The sequence below is a fragment of the Tarenaya hassleriana genome, unplaced genomic scaffold, assembly GCF_000463585.1.
Source record: "Tarenaya hassleriana unplaced genomic scaffold, ASM46358v1 Cleome22, whole genome shotgun sequence".
Lineage (NCBI taxonomy): Eukaryota > Viridiplantae > Streptophyta > Magnoliopsida > Brassicales > Cleomaceae > Tarenaya > Tarenaya hassleriana.
The window spans coordinates 902,249-918,862 of NW_010965541.1; the positions used below are offsets into that span (position 1 = coordinate 902,249).

General features: G+C 35.7%; 1 protein-coding gene and 1 long non-coding RNA gene across 14 annotated transcripts; one reads left to right on the forward strand and one right to left on the reverse strand.

Annotated features, from left to right (window-relative positions):
• Positions 1-1,852: 1,852 nt before the first annotated feature.
• Positions 1,853-6,595, forward strand: LOC104814906 (ATP-dependent zinc metalloprotease FTSH 7, chloroplastic-like). The gene is made up of 13 exons (XM_010543142.1): positions 1,853-2,823; positions 3,021-3,086; positions 3,176-3,310; positions 3,419-3,484; positions 3,596-3,781; positions 3,870-3,956; positions 4,045-4,158; positions 4,251-4,375; positions 4,470-4,578; positions 4,678-4,803; positions 5,036-5,356; positions 5,452-5,575; positions 5,667-6,595. The coding sequence occupies exons 1-13, from the start codon at positions 1,963-1,965 to the stop codon at positions 5,759-5,761; spliced, it is 2,415 nt and encodes an 804-aa protein (XP_010541444.1). The 5' UTR covers positions 1,853-1,962; the 3' UTR covers positions 5,762-6,595.
• Positions 6,596-8,250: 1,655 nt separating this feature from the next.
• Positions 8,251-15,154, reverse strand: LOC104814907. Of its 13 annotated transcripts, XR_772011.2 has the most exons (9): positions 15,085-15,144; positions 14,304-14,991; positions 14,118-14,215; positions 13,712-13,904; positions 13,548-13,625; positions 12,966-13,115; positions 12,795-12,860; positions 8,991-9,939; positions 8,263-8,905 (listed from the first exon to the last, which is right to left on the reverse strand). It is a non-coding gene; the product is annotated as an uncharacterized LOC104814907 (long non-coding RNA). The 13 variants fall into 13 exon arrangements; XR_002024256.1 differs by having other exon boundaries at positions 8,255-8,905; positions 12,956-13,115; positions 14,304-15,154; XR_772001.2 differs by having other exon boundaries at positions 8,256-8,905; positions 13,548-13,600; positions 14,304-15,154.
• Between the last annotated feature and the right edge of the window lie 1,460 nt (positions 15,155-16,614).

Here is a 16,614-nt window from a genome sequence, read left to right on the forward strand (position 1 = left end):
TGCGTGATGCAATGGGCAGGCCATTCATAATCAGAGAGGAGAAATATCCATTTAATGTTTTGGTTGCATCACGACTATGTACATATACATGATAAAAATGTTGGATTTGAGGCGAAATCCAAAGGTAAAATTTCATATAAATAGCTAATGTCTAAACTTTTAATTTAATCTAATTGATATTTCAAAATTTTAAAATATTCCAAATTGATATATTAAATATTAAAATACTCAAAATAATTATTTTATTTTATAAAATTGATGTCAATTCTCAACTTCGATTATAACGATAATCTATGCTAATTTTTAATCTAATAATCAAAATTCACAAAATCATAGTATTTTAGAAATTCGACTTTGACAATGCATATATTAGATATTATTACAATATGAAAAACGAATTGAAATTGTAAATTGCTTTCAATTTCGTGAGTTGAGATATATCTATTTAAAATATTTCAATAATTGAGATATCAATTTGAAATATTTTAACATTTGATATATCAATTAGATTAAATTAAAAATTTAGGTATTTATTTAATATATTTTATAAAATTGAGGTACTTATTTTGATTTTTCCAAATCCAACTAATGGTGGCATTTAAATATATTCCATCCAAAATGTATCCATCTATACCCAGTAAATTATCCATCTCCCTTTGGTGTATATATATATATATATATATGGTGAACTTTGCATATTTTGACCTAAATAAAGTAGAAGTGACCGTTTTGGTATTTAGTTTGGATTTATTTTTTAAATTATTAGGTTCGGTTTTTTAGTTTTACAAAACAAAAATATGTACCAATCGGTTATTATTTTATATTTGGTTCAATCCGGTTTCGATACGGTTTTTATTAAAAAGATTTTAGATGTTCTTAACAAATTTTCGGTTTTTTAGGGGTTTTAAAATTCGTTTTGATTTGATTTAATTTTGAAAATTTAGTTTTTTTAAAAAATACTATTTAAAAATTTTGACCATTCGTTTCGAAAACGATATCGTATTTTTTGATTTAATAAGATTCGATTCTAGATTACAGTAAAAAAACGTCCAACCCTAACACAAAGCACCCGTGGCTACGGAACCAGAAATGTTGTCTTGTCTAACATGTCAAAAGGTTTCAAATGTTATCTAGGCCTTGAATGGGAGGAGTTTTTGGAGATTTTAGAATCCAAAAACAAAAAAAAACAACATTTAAGTTTTTACAAAATTACTTTTCCTAAAAAGTTGGAAAACCATTTTAGTGAAAAAATCAATGAAAAACCAAAAGCTACTTTTTTTGAGTTTTCAAATATTATAAAATTCAAAAGCCAAAAACCAAAAACTAAAAACTAAAAACCAAAAACTAAAGCCAAAAACCCAAAATAAAAGCCCTAATTTTATTTTCCCTGCGACTCTTAAGAAGAACAAAGATAACGACAAAACACAAAACGGGTGTTAGTCGGTTAATTAGAAAAAAAATACAATTTACAGAAATTTAATTCAACAGAATAAATAAGGAAATGGTTAAATTTCAATTGGCCAATTAGGTTCATTTTTCTTGTGCTCATATCATATCCAAAGGTAAATTGATAAATTTATCATAGGGCCTACCCAATCCCCAAAAAAATAATCAGATGTGGGGCCCATATGCCTTGTGGTAGCCACATAATACAATCCAATTCACCAGTAATATATGACCACGTTTATGTTTAACCATACTCCGCAAAACACTGGATTCCTCCACTGGCCGGTACTCCGTGGAGCCAAAGTCCAGAATTTGAACGGCGTAAAATCGATATCGAAGTTCAATCGAACGGTCCAAATTCGAAGACTCGCTTCCCTGCATTCTCCGCGTCTTCTCTTACTCCTCTCTTCTTGTCCAAACCAGACAGAGAGATAGATATCCATATGGATATAAAATGGAAGAACAAATGCGAGATACGCCCCGTTTGATTCTCCGCAATTCCTAGGGTTTCGAAGGATGTCTACAGTCGAATTCCTACAACCAGGTATCCGCGATAGGTTCGGATTCTCCACCTGCTCGAGTTGCAGTCTCTTGTACTCGAATGCTTCGAGCGTTTTCTACGATCGGTCTGTGGTTTTTCGCCATAATCCGAACCGCCTTGTTTCCAATTCAATCCCGCTCCCTCTGCATAAGAAACCGGTTACAGTATCGACACTCCCGGGTAGGTTTAGTCTCTGGGAAGGGTTTTCGGGGAAGAAGAGACGGGTGGAGGAGAGAAGGACCGTTGTGAACTGTCAAGAGAGCAATCAGAATGCTACTTCGAGTAGTGATGGTGAAGGAGATCAGAATTCTCCGGCGAATTCGGGTTCGTCGTCGTCGAAGCGGAAGAGAGAGAAGCAAGAGAAAGCTGAGCTATGGTGGTCAAAGGGGAAGAAATGGCAGCGGCAACCCATACTCAAGGCTCAGGAGATTGGGGTTTTGCTATTACAATTGGGCATCGTCGTGTTTGTGACGCGATTGTTGCGACCCGGAATTCCGTTACCCGGGTCGGAGCCCCGGAGCCAGACGACCTTCGTGAGCGTACCGTACAGTGACTTTCTGAGCAGAATTAACAGTAATCAGGTGCAGAAGGTGAAGGTTGATGGAGTTCATATCCTGTTTAAGTTGAAAGATGAAGGAGATTGGCAAGAGAGTGAGCCTAGTAGGCTTCCGGAGTCATCAGAATCTCTCTTAAGAAGTGTGGCTCCGACCAAGAGAATTGTATATTCCACCATGAGGCCGAGCGACATCAAAACGCCATACGAGAAGATGCTCGAGAATAACGTTGAATTCGGGTCACCAGATAAGCGCTCTGGTGGCTTTTTCAACTCTGGATTGGTAAGGCCATTGTAGTTAACCAGTATGCAACTCGTTTGTGATGATGGGTTTGCATTGTAATGGTTGGTGCTTTAACAATAAAATCAGATGGGGAAATGTTCTATAAAGTTTGGCTCTTTTCAGGGGTCTGGCTTGTTCAAGTTGCGTCATTTTCAACTGTTTGTGAAGCACTTTAACTGAAAATAAATTTTTTGCAGATAGTTCTTTTCTACATTGCGGTGCTTGCAGGGCTTCTCCACCGATTCCCTGTTAGCTTTTCCCAGGTTTGCATCTGCTTTATATTGTCTTGCGCTTGTTTCAATTTAGGCAAAATGCTAGTGTATCTTTAGAAAAGTTGAGAGTATATATGCAGACTACCACTGGCCAGCTTAGGACCCGCAAGTCTGGTGGTCCAGTTGGGGGCAAGGTTTCCGGGCAAGGTGAAACGATCACGTTTTCAGACGTTGCGGGTGTTGATGAAGCGAAGGAGGAGCTGGAAGAGATTGTGGTACGATATTCAATCCTTAGATATGTCATGTCTCGCCTATCTGATAGATCATTTAAACCTCTCTGTAGTTGCTTTTATTCTCAGTCTGGTATCTCTACACTGCTGCAGGAATTTCTCAGGAATCCGGATAGGTATACCCGTCTTGGTGCTCGTCCGCCTCGTGGTGTCCTATTGGTAAGTTAATCATCTAAATTGATGATTTAGCATGTGCAATTTCATCCTTTCTGATATATAGTTTACGGCTGACCTTTTGTGACCAGAGCTCTTTGCCTCCTGCTTTTGTAGGTTGGTCTTCCTGGAACAGGGAAGACCCTTCTCGCAAAGGCTGTTGCTGGGGAAGCCGAGGTTCCTTTCATAAGCTGTTCCGCGAGTGAGTTTGTAGAGTTATATGTCGGCATGGGTGCCTCACGTGTAAGAGAGCTTTTTGCGCGGGCCAAGAAGGAGGCTCCGTCGATTATATTTATTGACGAGGTTAGAACATGTGGCCAATGCCGGTTGCCTACTGCGCTTTTTATGTTTGAACATCTTAGCAAACTTGGTTGTTGTTTCATTGCCACAGATTGATGCTGTGGCAAAAAGCCGTGACGGCAAATTCAGAATTGTCAGCAATGATGAGAGAGAGCAAACTCTGAATCAGTTGCTCACTGTAAGTTTGTGATCATACATATATCCTGCTTAAGAAACATGCTTAGTATGGGTCATTTACATTAGTTGCATGCAATAACGGGTTGCAGGAGATGGATGGTTTTGACAGTAGCTCTTCTGTTATTGTTCTTGGAGCTACGAATCGAGCCGATGTCTTAGACCCCGCCTTGCGTCGTCCCGGGAGATTCGATCGTGTTGTTTTGGTTGGTAGAATGATTCTTCCCGACTTATTGTTAGATTATCAGGCAGTTTGAGCAAAGGAATCTATCAGATTTTTGCCCGACATAACTTTCAGGTGGAAACACCTGACAGAACTGGAAGAGAAGCCATTTTGAAAGTGCATGTTTCAAAGAAGGAGCTTCCTCTAGGAGATGATGTCAATCTTGGCGATATCGCCTCAACGACCACCGGTTTCACCGGGTATACTTTCTACTGTTCCTCAGCCAGAAGCCTTTTTCCGTGATCTGTTTTACGTGTTGTATTGTCGTGAAAATTTTGTGTTCTGGTTTTGCAGGGCAGACCTTGGAAACCTGGTAAATGAAGCCGCTTTGCTGGCCGGAAGGAAGAGCAAGACGACTGTTGAGAAAATAGACTTTGTTCAGGCTGTGGAGCGGTCTATAGCTGTTTGTCTCTCTCTCCTTTTTCTGGTTCAATTTGAGCGCACAAAAGGATACATCTTTCTTTTCTTTCATGGAGCTAAGTGTGCAGTGTACATATTCCAGGGCATAGAGAAGAAAACTGCTAAGTTACAAGGCGGTGAGAAGGCCGTGGTTGCAAGACATGAAGCTGGGCATGCTGTTGTCGGCACAGCCGTTGCAAATCTTCTTTCTGGGCAGCCACGTGTGGAGGTAAACAATGATTCTATATATGTAAACTCAGATTTTGGATATGCTGATTACGTCTCTCTAGGCTCTTTGATTCATTACACATCCATGACATATTGTATCAGACGATCTATGATTTGTTTTCGTGAAGACAAGAGCGAAACACCTATCTCCTTTCTCGTGAGTGATAGTTACTGTTTTTTGTACATGATAAATTGACCTTGTGTTTGTGTTTGCTTGTTTGTGGGTTTTTTAGAAACTAAGCATATTGCCGAGATCCGGAGGGGCATTGGGCTTTACATACATTCCTCCAACCAGTGAAGACAGATATCTGCTCTTCGTTGACGAACTACGTGGCCGTTTGGTTACCCTTCTCGGAGGACGTGCAGCAGAAGAAGTTGTTTACTCAGGGCGTGTTTCGACAGGTGCACTTGACGATATTAGACGGGCAACTGACATGGCGTACAAGGCGGTAGCTGAATATGGTCTGAACCAGAAAATCGGCCCCGTGTCTCTGTCCACACTTTCTGGTGGCGGGATTGAAGATTCCGAGGGCTCAGCCTTTGGAAGAGATCAGGTAACTAAATTCACTCTGCCAATGCACTTGCCCGAAATGGAAAAAAGAAAAGAAAAAAAAGGCTTACCCTTTATGTTTCATTCATTCATTCACAGGGACAACTGGTCGATCTTGTTCAAAGTGAGGTGACAAAATTACTGCAAGCTGCCTTGGATGCTGCACGGTGTGTGGTACGAGCTAATCCAGATGCACTGGAAGGGCTCGGGGCTCGACTAGAAGGTAATGCATCTCCTGGACACTGTACCAAGGTCATTTTTTTTCGAGTTTTGGATTGGATCTAACCGAAAGACGAATTGGGTGGTGGGTTCAGAGAGAGAGAAAGTGGAAGGAGAAGAACTGCAGGAATGGTTGGATATGGTAGTGGCCCCAAAGGAACTTGCTCTCTTTGTCAATGGCACGAGCTAAGCCCCCCTTTATCATCCTCGTGCATTTCTGTATCTCGGCTCGGGCCATGCTGCTCTTTGTTTTTTTGGTTGCGGCCAGCCAGGGTTATACCGTCGAAATAACACGTGTAGAAGGAGCTCTTTTGCTTGATGGGTTGGAATATTTGTAAGAACTTTTTGAGTGTAATTGGCAAAATTGTATCTATTGATTCAGATGCATATATATAAGAGCCTACATATATAACGGTGGTCCAGCCCTCGGCTTTTTCAATGTGTTCACTCTTGTAACATGGGGTTTGTAGAAGATTCAACTGATGATATTATTACAAACCCTTTTGACTCTCTCCCTTTCTCCCCCGTAATCGCAGGATCTCAAGTTCTTGTATTGAATAAACAATGGGTTTCCTATATTATGAGACACACAAATCAAATGTTCAAACTGCTTGTATGCATGTAGAGATGATAATGTGTCAGCTGAACCAAATTGAAATGAAACGAAATGGATGATATTGCATCATGAAGGAATAATTTTGATCATTTAAAGCAAAAGGGACAGAACATGGATAGAATTCAACGGGCTGTCATTTCTTGGCGAAGAGCCCACCGAAGCCACCGTTCTTCTTCGGCGGCACCGCCACCGAGTTCTTGTCGCCGCCGTCGACCTTCTTAAGGATGGGATCCGTCTCGTAGAACTGATCTTGTTTCGTCAAATTCCCCAGCAACCAATCGATAAAACCCTTCTCCTCCTTCGCTACCGACGCTGCTCCCTTCGCCGCCGTCGCTTTTACCCTCACCGTCGCCGGAGCGAAGCTTATCACGATCGACGACGCCATTTGAACCTCTCTCTCTCTCTCTCTCTCGTTTCTCTGGTTTTATTTTATGTACAGATGGATTAGAATCAGAAAGATGGATGAGTGGTCGGTGAATCTCGGCCGTTGGATCATATTTTGGCGCAACTTCTCCACAAATGTCTTATCTTCTTCTCCTGAATTTTTATTTTGATTTTTTTTAAAGTTTTTTATTTTTGGTTTTTAATTTGATTTTTTGCTTTTGTCTTTTGTAATATTTACAAATCAAAGTATTTGATTTTTAATTGATTTTTTATTCAATTATTTTCAAAATTTTAGAAAAACTAAATTTATAAAAATTTGATTGATTATTTTTTATTTTTAAATTTCAAAAAACTCTAAAAATTCCTTCCGTTGGTTTTTTTTTTCATATTGTTTTGAGCTTGGGACTTTTCATGGAAAATGTGTACATACATACGATATGTATATGTTATGGTATGGTGATGATGATGGTTATCGATGTGTAATGAAATACATGAATGTGGAAGTGACACGCGGCAACACAAGGATAATGGCCCATATGGCTGGATGTTGCCATGTTGGACTCCAATTATTCATGTTTAATGGGCGTTTTTGTTAATTGTTAATGGCCCAAACCATAAAAGCCCATAAGCTCTTCATGTGACGGTGATGGTTGTTCTACTTGTCTGACTCTCTATCGTTAAATCCTATGGGTTCAGGAAAAGGCCCATGTTATGTTACGATAATACTGGAAAAATGTCAAATAAAAAACTTAATCTTGTTTTTTGGTTGAATAAAAAAAACTTAATCTTGTTAATATTTAATATGAAAACTTAAAAAAAACTGAACTTTCCAATTTTGACAAAAAAATACTAAATTTTTTATTTTGTTAAATAAATATTAAACTTTTAAATTTATCAAAAAAATACGTAATTATTTTATGATTGTCAAAATAAACAAACTGAGTATAGTTATTTTTTCTTGACAATTATATATAGTCTATAACAAACTGAGTATAGTTATTTTTTTTGACAATTATATATAGTTTATGTATTTTTTAATCATTTTAAAAAAATTAGTATTTTTTAACAATCGCATAAAAGATTATATATTTTTTTGGATCATTTAAAAACTATTTTTTTTGGATAATTTAAAAACTTTAGTATTTTTTAAACTCGTTTAAAAAATTTAATGTTTTTTAACCAAAACAAAAGTTTAATATTTTTTCAGTCAAAATTGTAAAGTTAGATTTTTTTTTTTGGATTATCACTATTTAATATGATAATGGTCCATGTCGTCAATTTGTAATAACAATTTACACATTTTTCACACTTCTGAGTACAAAACCCTATCGTCTTTACTTTTCTAACGTTTTGCCAAAAAACAGTGTGTGACCACTTTAATCATTAACCGAAAAGTTAAACCGATTAAAAAATAACAATAATAAAATTAAATCCTATATAAAAACCGGATGATTGTGATTTTTTAAACACGAAAAACTGAATTTGAATCAAACCGAACTAAATAAAAAATAAATAAATTAATTAAAACCTTCTTAGAAAAATCACTACTAATAAAAACATAATCTGAACCAAAATAAAATAATTAAATCGAAGCGAATGTAATATAAAAACCAAACTCATCACGTTAACTATTTAAAAAAATTAAAAAAGTCATATATATATATACACACACTAGTGTCGCTTAATTTTTTTTTTTTTTTTTTATCAAAACAGGAAGTTCATTTGGATCTTCGGTCCAACCTACATCTCTCTGGGTCCGGTAGCAGCATTTGAACACACAGTCTTTGGCTATGCCTCTCTCTTCCCGCATGTCTGGATTCGAACCCCTGACCTGGAGGAGGAACACCCTCACTTCCAGTCCAGATACCACTCGACCACAGACATGTGGGTAGTGTCGCTTAATTTAATGAGAAGAGGTCTTATTTTTAGCCTCTATTGCCGCATCCATTTCGGCTATGATCTCCCCGTCCTCTTCTGCCGCTCTCCTAAGCTTTTTCCAGTAGGGTAGTATCTCTTCGGTCGAGACAGTAACTACGCCATCATGGGGAAAAATGGACAAGGATACTTTGAGTGGTGCGTCTAGTAAATTACCAAAACGACGGAAGTTAGCTTCGGTCAAAGTTTTTCCAAGGTGTGCTTTTGCCTAGAAAAATACTGTTGCCTGTTTGCTTTGGCCTAAACATTGCCATCTGCAGCTTGAACAATGATGCGCGGTACCATTTCCATCTCCATTTCTGTCTGAGAACCTTCAAACCGTTTGGTCGAGGTTCCCACAGGGAACTCACCCTCGTCGTTAATACCAACCTCTTAAAGAGTTCCTTGGACATTCTCACTCTACAATACAAGATGGGATTCAATACACTTGAACAAGTAAACTGAAATCCAAAAAATGAGGGCAATAGAGAAAGTTTTTTTTTACCCGTTCTTCCATAGAATTGGTGGTACCCAAGTCACTCCCTCCGGAGGAAGATCCTTCAGACATGTGTTGGCCTATATTCCAAAGAGCCTCTATTGCAGCTTTGGACTTACCCAAGCACTTACAGAGACTCTTTTCGCAATCCCGTGGCTTGTCACCCGTGAGTAGAGAATCAGAGGCTCCATAGCAAAACAACTAATTGGCTCTCCTAAATTGTGACAACGGTTTCAATCTCTGTCGCAATCTCGGTACGTATTTTCTCTCTGTACTTGCTCAACCACTTCTCAATATTGTAGACATTAAAGGGCCATTGTCGGTCAGAAAGTCCAACTCCGTGTCTTTCCCAGTGGCTTCGTCTATGGCAAAGACAGTAAAATTGCCCCAGAGATCAATGTAGAAGGTTACTTCGATTGTGCATCCTTGAAACAACCTGAAACCTTAACAGTAACACTCTCGAAAAGTGTTTAAAGGTATTTATCCATTTGCGCGAGCAAAAAAGCTCCAATCTGGCAAGGAGAGTACTTTTACTTCGACCCAGACATCACCATTTTGAGCTTTAACAATCTTGCACGGTGCCATTTCCATCTCCTTTGTGTTTGAGCGTCTACAAACCGCTTGGTTGGAGTTCCCACAAGGAGTTCACCCTTGTCGTTAATAGTAACCACTTAAATAATTCCTAGGGCATTCTCAATCTGTAACAAGATGGGATCCAATACACTTGAGCAGAAGTAAATCCATTTTCAAAAGATGAGGGCAATAGAGAAAATATTTTTTAGTTTTTCTTATATAGAATTGGTGGTACCCCAAGCAAATACCAATAACATCACAACGGAGGCAGGATGAACAACACATTGTAAGGCTGAGACAATAATTTAACAACACAAACGGGAGATTGATATACTTGAAAGTCCTCGCTAAGAAATCCAAAGACGTCTTCCCATTTGCAAGGTTTCTGCAAAACAATTCTCTGATTGTTATTTTATGGTTTTGGGTCTTCTTTTTATAAATAAAGGAAACAACTGAAAAGAGAAAACTCAACACGTAGTTGTCATACAAACAAGGAAGAAAATGGAGTAAATGCAAAAGATCATGCAGATTTGGGTTTTCTCTGTCGAAACGGTCAGTTCTATTGTTCGGTTATTGGCGATCTACATCAGATAACAAACCTATAACTGCATATACACACAATATATGAAACATAATAACAAACAAAATTTTTTTTTTCAACTTCCTCTCTATACCTTTTTTGTTTACAACACCGACAATATTTGCATGATTCCAATCTGTTACCGATCTTATTTTGTCTCATGCGTCTTTTCTAATCCCACGATTTCTCGACATCTGAATAATTTCACATCCAAGACATTTTTTTAGCGTTTCTCTTGACCACTGTCTTTACATTAAAAACGTTTTAATTTTATAAATTTTAATGGTCGTAACAAATTGACATGACTATCTATACCTTTCTAAATGTGCTCATTCTATTGTCATAAGTTTCGTAATAATATGTGAATAATTTTTGAATAATTATTTGCTACATTATTAAACCATCAAACTTATTATCACAGAAAAGTTATTATAGTTAACATATAATAATTGTAGATGCCTAAACAAAATTTTTATCGTTATACATATCTGTCACGAATTTTTTAAATCAATCTTTTTCATAGACTAAAACCCTTAATTTTTTTCTCATCAACGTTTCGAATCAACGCATCATTTGCCTCTTCATCGAATGGTATCTCGGACTGTAGAGCATCTATTTCTCTGCTCTATTTGCATACGAAATTTATATTTTGTTTTTGGAATAAACAATTTGTTTCATAAACAAAACGAGACAAAAACACTTATTGTAACCTAATTTCGCATCTCTGAGTAAGGATTCATGAAAGAATCAAAACTTATAGATGTTTAGTAAGGTACTGAGCTTAGTTTAAATAAATATTCAACTCACCTGAAACCATTTTGTTTAAGAAATTCTCTTTTTTCAGTTAAAATCCGTGAATAGATGAACTTGTTGTCATGCACGCGCCGCGCGTCTCACTTTTTATAGTATATCACGATATTTTTCTTCATCAGCCCAAACATTTATATCGTTGTCGTCAGACACAGAATATTTGTCAACCTGATATATCATGAATTAACTAAGTTGCTAATTATACGATAAAACGAAAAAAAATTAATTGATTTAAAAAGTTTCTAATTCAACAAGTTTAAAATTTATATAGAACTTCAATATTTGTAATTTTGGAACTCCCAACAACAAAGCGAAATACATGAAAAAAATGAGAATCTCTATTATAAATAACGAAGCCTAATAGAGATTCTCATTTTTATTTATGAGAGATTCTCATTTTTCCATGTACTCCGTACTGTTATTTGAAACTCCAAAATTACAAATATTAAAGTTTTATATGAATTTGAAACTTGTTGGGTTATAAACTTTTTAAATCAATTAGTTTTTTCGTTTTATCATTTAATTAGTAACTTAGTTAAAATATATCAGATTGACAAATATTCTGTGTATGACGGTGACGACATAAATGTTTGGGTTGATAAAGAAAAATATCGTGATGTACTATCAGATATCCCAGACTCATATATCCAAGTATTTTAACCGGAAAAAAAAAGAATTTCTTAAACAAAAAGGTTTCAGATGAATTGAATATTTATTTAAAATAAGCACAGTATCTTACTAAACATCTATGAGTTTTTATTCTTTCAGGATGATATCTGATAAGAGTGCGATTATATCCTTACCCAGAGATGCGATATTAGGTTACAATAAGTGTTTTTGTCTCGTTTTGTTTATGAAACAAATTGTTTGTTCCAAAAACAAAATACGAATATGATATGCAAATTGAGCAGGGGAATAGATGCTCCAAAGCACGGGATGTCATTCGATGAAGAGGCAAAAGATGCACTGATTCGAATCGTTGATGAGAAAAAATTAAGGGTTTTAGTTAAGAAAAAGATTGGTTTAAAAAACTCATAATAGATGTGGAAATTTTGTACAGGTGTCTACAATTATTATATATTAACTATAATCACTACTCTGATGATAAATTTGATGGTTTAATAATGCAACAAATAATGTATCAAAAGGGATTCACATATTATTACGAAGCTTATGATAATAGAATAAACACATTTGGCAAGGTATAGATAGTCGTGTCAATTTGTTACGACCATTAAAATTTGTAAAATTAAAGCGTATTTTTAATGTAAAAATAGTGGTAAGAGGAAACGCTTAAAAAGGGTCTTGAATTGTGGAATTCTACAAATTTCGAGAAGCCGTGGGATTGGAAAAGGCGCATGAGACAAAATAAAATTGGTAACAGATTGAAATCATGCAAATATTGTCGGTGTACTTGTTTAGATTCTTGGGTTACAATTGATTTTGTGATACACTTTTCTGGGTCTGAGTTTATGTGAAGCGTTCGAAGATGAAGGGAAAACCAGACTCGCTGCAGGTGGGAGCAATAATGAAGGCGCTACAAGCAAAAAAGATATAGAGGAAGTTGGAAAAAAATATTGTCTGTTATTATGTTAAATATACTGTATGTATGTGCAGTTATAGATTTGTTATGTGATGTAGATCGCCAAGAAACCGGACGATAGGACCGAACGTTTCGACAGAAAACTAAATCTGCAGTTATAGAGCATGACCTTTTACACTTACTTCATTTTCTTCCTTATTTTTATGACAATTACGTGATATGTTTTCACTTTTCAGTTGTTTTCTTTATATATAAAAAGAAGACCCAAAACCAAAAAATAAAAATTAGAAAATTGTTTTGCAGAAACCTTGTGTTATTTCTTCGCTTCTATTGGGATCATTGTCATTATGTCAGATTGCTGGAGTGTAGGTTTCTTGGCCACGTCCCATGCGTATAGATACGAAAAAACTTTATAAATTCTCAAATAGGAAATTGCATACCATTAGCCAATATAGGAATGCGGACTACCTGCACCTACTTTTTTTTATCAAGGTGTGGCTACTGTCTAGTGACGATGAGCCCACTCTGAGAACCCGACTCTTAGAAAAGATAGACACAAGGAACGATTAAAAAAAACTGAAACGGTATCCTCGTATGGACTTGACAGCTTCACGTACAAGGACCCGGGCTGAGAACAAAACATAGAGCGCAGGAAGGGTTAACCCGTGGTAGGAAACACGTCCTAGTTCCTTACCACAACAGGATCATCCTATATTTACTACGAAATTAAAAGTTAGAGATGTATGTTTTTTTAAGAAGATAGGCGAGCAAGATTTTCAAATTCGTCGCAATCGAGCAATCTGAACCGAAAACTCGGACTGTCGACGATGAGTTTGGTCTTTTGCGATCGAACAACGAGTTTCAAGAACGGTGGGGAAGTGAACAGTACCGACGATATCCTGGGAGAGGTGGCGACTCATTTTCAAAAAACAATATTGAACTAAGGGAAGCCCAATGAGTCACTGATTATCGATACCCAGTAGAGCTCTGAGGGGAGATGGAGAAATGTTTTTTCTTTGGACTAAAAATCAAGATTTGTGATAACAGAATATGAATTTACCTTACAGACAGATACCGATGGCCAGGTTATCCGGATCTGATCGACAGAAACCCCTAAAACAAAAGATCCCCAGCAGAGCTCCGAGCGCAAGGAAGAAAGGGATAAAGGATAGGTTTTTTCTTTGGTCTAAGAATCAAGATTTGCAAAAACAGATATGAATTTACCTTACAGACATGTCGTGCAGATCTGCTAACTCGTGGCTAGGTTATCCGGATCTGGTCGACAGAAAACGGAAGATCCCCAACAAAACGCCTTATGGATGAGGAGATGATGAAAGGGATAAAGGAGAGGTTTTTTCTTTGGTCGAAGAACCAGAAGCGTTCTGCGGCAGAGAGATATGCGAGGAGAGGAGATAGCCTGATAGGTAGAGTCTGTTAATTGTTTATTATAAAAATAAAGGGTGTTTTTAGAATTTTAAATTTCACTTCCTCTGAGTTCGACGCGGATCTGAGATAAAGTGGGATATTATCGTCTCTTTAGATCTTAGGCCTCACCTCACAATAGATTTGACCAGGAAACATATCTCCATATTACATAGTACAAGCAATAATGAAGGCAAAAGGTACTTACCCTCCACCATCTCGGCTAATCAGGAATTGGGTGGAACCTCCTCCAAAGAACAAACAAGGCATGGGCATCGACCACCAATTACCGTATATTGCACAAGCCTGCCAATAGAAACGAACCTATTATCAAACTCAAACTCATAGCATTATGGTTTGTTCGCTCACTCACACGATATGGAGGAACTTTGACCTGATTTCCTAAACTTGTCAGAAAAGCACATCAGATCCTTGCTTCTTGTAGTTAACTTGAACCAAAAAAGACCGAACAAGAACCAATCGTATGGCTACACACGGGAAAGAGAAGCTAAAACTATAAAACACACGAAAGGTTCAGTTTTTCCATAATTTCCTGCAGAAAGAGTCTCCACCACTCGTAGAAAGGACTAAGATCATCACAGATCTTCCTTGTTACCAGCAGCCGGGAAGAAAAAGGAGGTTGAAGGTACAACAAGAAATCACAAAGATAAACCAATTTTATAGATGGTTAGTGTATAATATTATTCTTTTCGATGGAAGAAGAAAGCAGAGTTATAGACGTTTGTACTTTGTTCGACCAAGCACGTTGGAGCAACATGATAGTTTCATCACAGCTTGATGACTAGACTGAGATTTCAAACGTACCAGGATCTGTAAGAGGATACTCGATGAAAACATGAAAGCAAGCCCAGCAAGCCTGTGTACAGATTCATAAACTGTAAGATCACTATAGTTCTTGGATTCAACGACAGATCCATAAAATCAGCATAGAGGAACAGCAATTTGAGCATCCCAGAACAAATATGCACCAGAGAAAATATAGCAAACAATCAGTGAGATCACCATTAAAACCCAGAAAAATCAAACGATTCCCTTAAGACGTCCAAAGGGTCGAGTTCGAGCTATACAGAGAACCATGAACCCGAATCAAAACCAAACACTGAAATTTCCTGAAGATAATATCTATTCAGCAATCGAATTGAAGAAAATTTTACTAAATTTCACAGGCGTATTCTACGATAGACAGAGGAGCAGGACGAAACCCTAGATTTCCTTGATACACCAAAAAAATAGAACCCATTGACAAAAGTCTACTTTTTCTTTTAAAATCAAGTAAAAGACGTTATCACCCTTACGGAATAAAAAATCCTCACGTGCACCCTCCTTCGTGCTTATTCTTCATGCAAAGCTTGAGTATCAATATCGAATAAAGATTAATCTTCAAATATTTCGTATGTAAATTATTAACTGCAATATAATTTATTATTAGACCATTTGTTTGTAATTTTAATAAAATAAACGAGTATTAAAAATAAACCTATCAAATATAAAGATTTAAACCGATAATATTAATCGATTCCCTATACCGATTTCTCTATTCAAATTTTTATACATTTTCAAATTTTTGACTGAATATAAAATGATTTAATTCTATTTTTTCACTAACCTTTTGATTTCAACGAAAATCAACATTTTTCGTGTGCACTTATAAATAAAATATTTAATGAAAATGATTGAATTTCAGAATATATATATAAAATATTAAAATTAATATTTTGATAAATTTTATTACTCGATGAAAGAGTTACTCTTGGTATTTAAGAAATGTGACTATCGAAAATTTGGAAAATAAATTTTTAAACAACAATATAAATTTAATTGGTATTAACAATGTCATAATAATGTATTTAATTTAATAAACAAATCACAATAAAATACTGCTATAATACTAATTTTATATATTCTCATTAGTATTTAAATTTTATAAATATATCTTTCATTTGTTTTACTACAATTTAAATCAATATTTTTTATAAACTAAGATTTGATCATTTTTATCTTAAAAATTAAAAACCAACATTATAACATATTTGTGTATTATGCATATTTTATTATAATAATATTAGTTGAATAATCATATGAAATGGATCTACTTTAATTTAAATATAATTGATCTCATTTAGTTGACATTTTTCATTTAATTTAATCTGTATTTTAATAAATTTGTTTTTTTATTTTTTCTATCATTCAAAATTACTTTAGTTGATCTTTACTGACCCGTCCCAAACTCTTCGATTATGCGATATAATAATTGACTTAGGATTGTAATGTGGAATATCACAGTAACGTTTTGATAAATTTTAGCATGAAAAATTTGGAGAGTATAGTTTTAAACAACAACATAATTTAGTTGTTGTTAGCAACGCAATAATAATATATTTAATTTAATAAATATTCTGCAATAGATATTGGATACTAAATTTATATAATCCCATCAGTATTTCAACGAGCTCATCGTGTATACTTAAATTTGCATTCTATCTAGGTCCAATTTCTTGGCTGACCTCCTTCTTTGCCACATCCAAAAGATTAATGTCACAATATAAGATTATATCAATCTCTACACTATAAATTGAATATTTCGTATTTAGAAGATTTATAACTAAAACTACGTGGAGATGTTCCTTTGAACAAACCATATAATTATATACTCTGGTCTTTGAAACATCAACAATATGTAAATA

Excerpts from the sequence above, each read along its gene's own strand:
- LOC104814906 (XM_010543142.1), top strand. The coding sequence starts at position 1,963 with ATGTCTACAGTCGAATTCCTACAACCAGGTATCCGCGATAGGTTCGGA. Across the intron at positions 3,957-4,044 it reads CTCTGAATCAGTTGCTCACT|GAGATGGATGGTTTTGACAG; the intron begins GTAAGTTTGTGA and ends AACGGGTTGCAG. Across the intron at positions 4,579-4,677 it reads CTGTGGAGCGGTCTATAGCT|GGCATAGAGAAGAAAACTGC; the intron begins GTTTGTCTCTCT and ends TACATATTCCAG.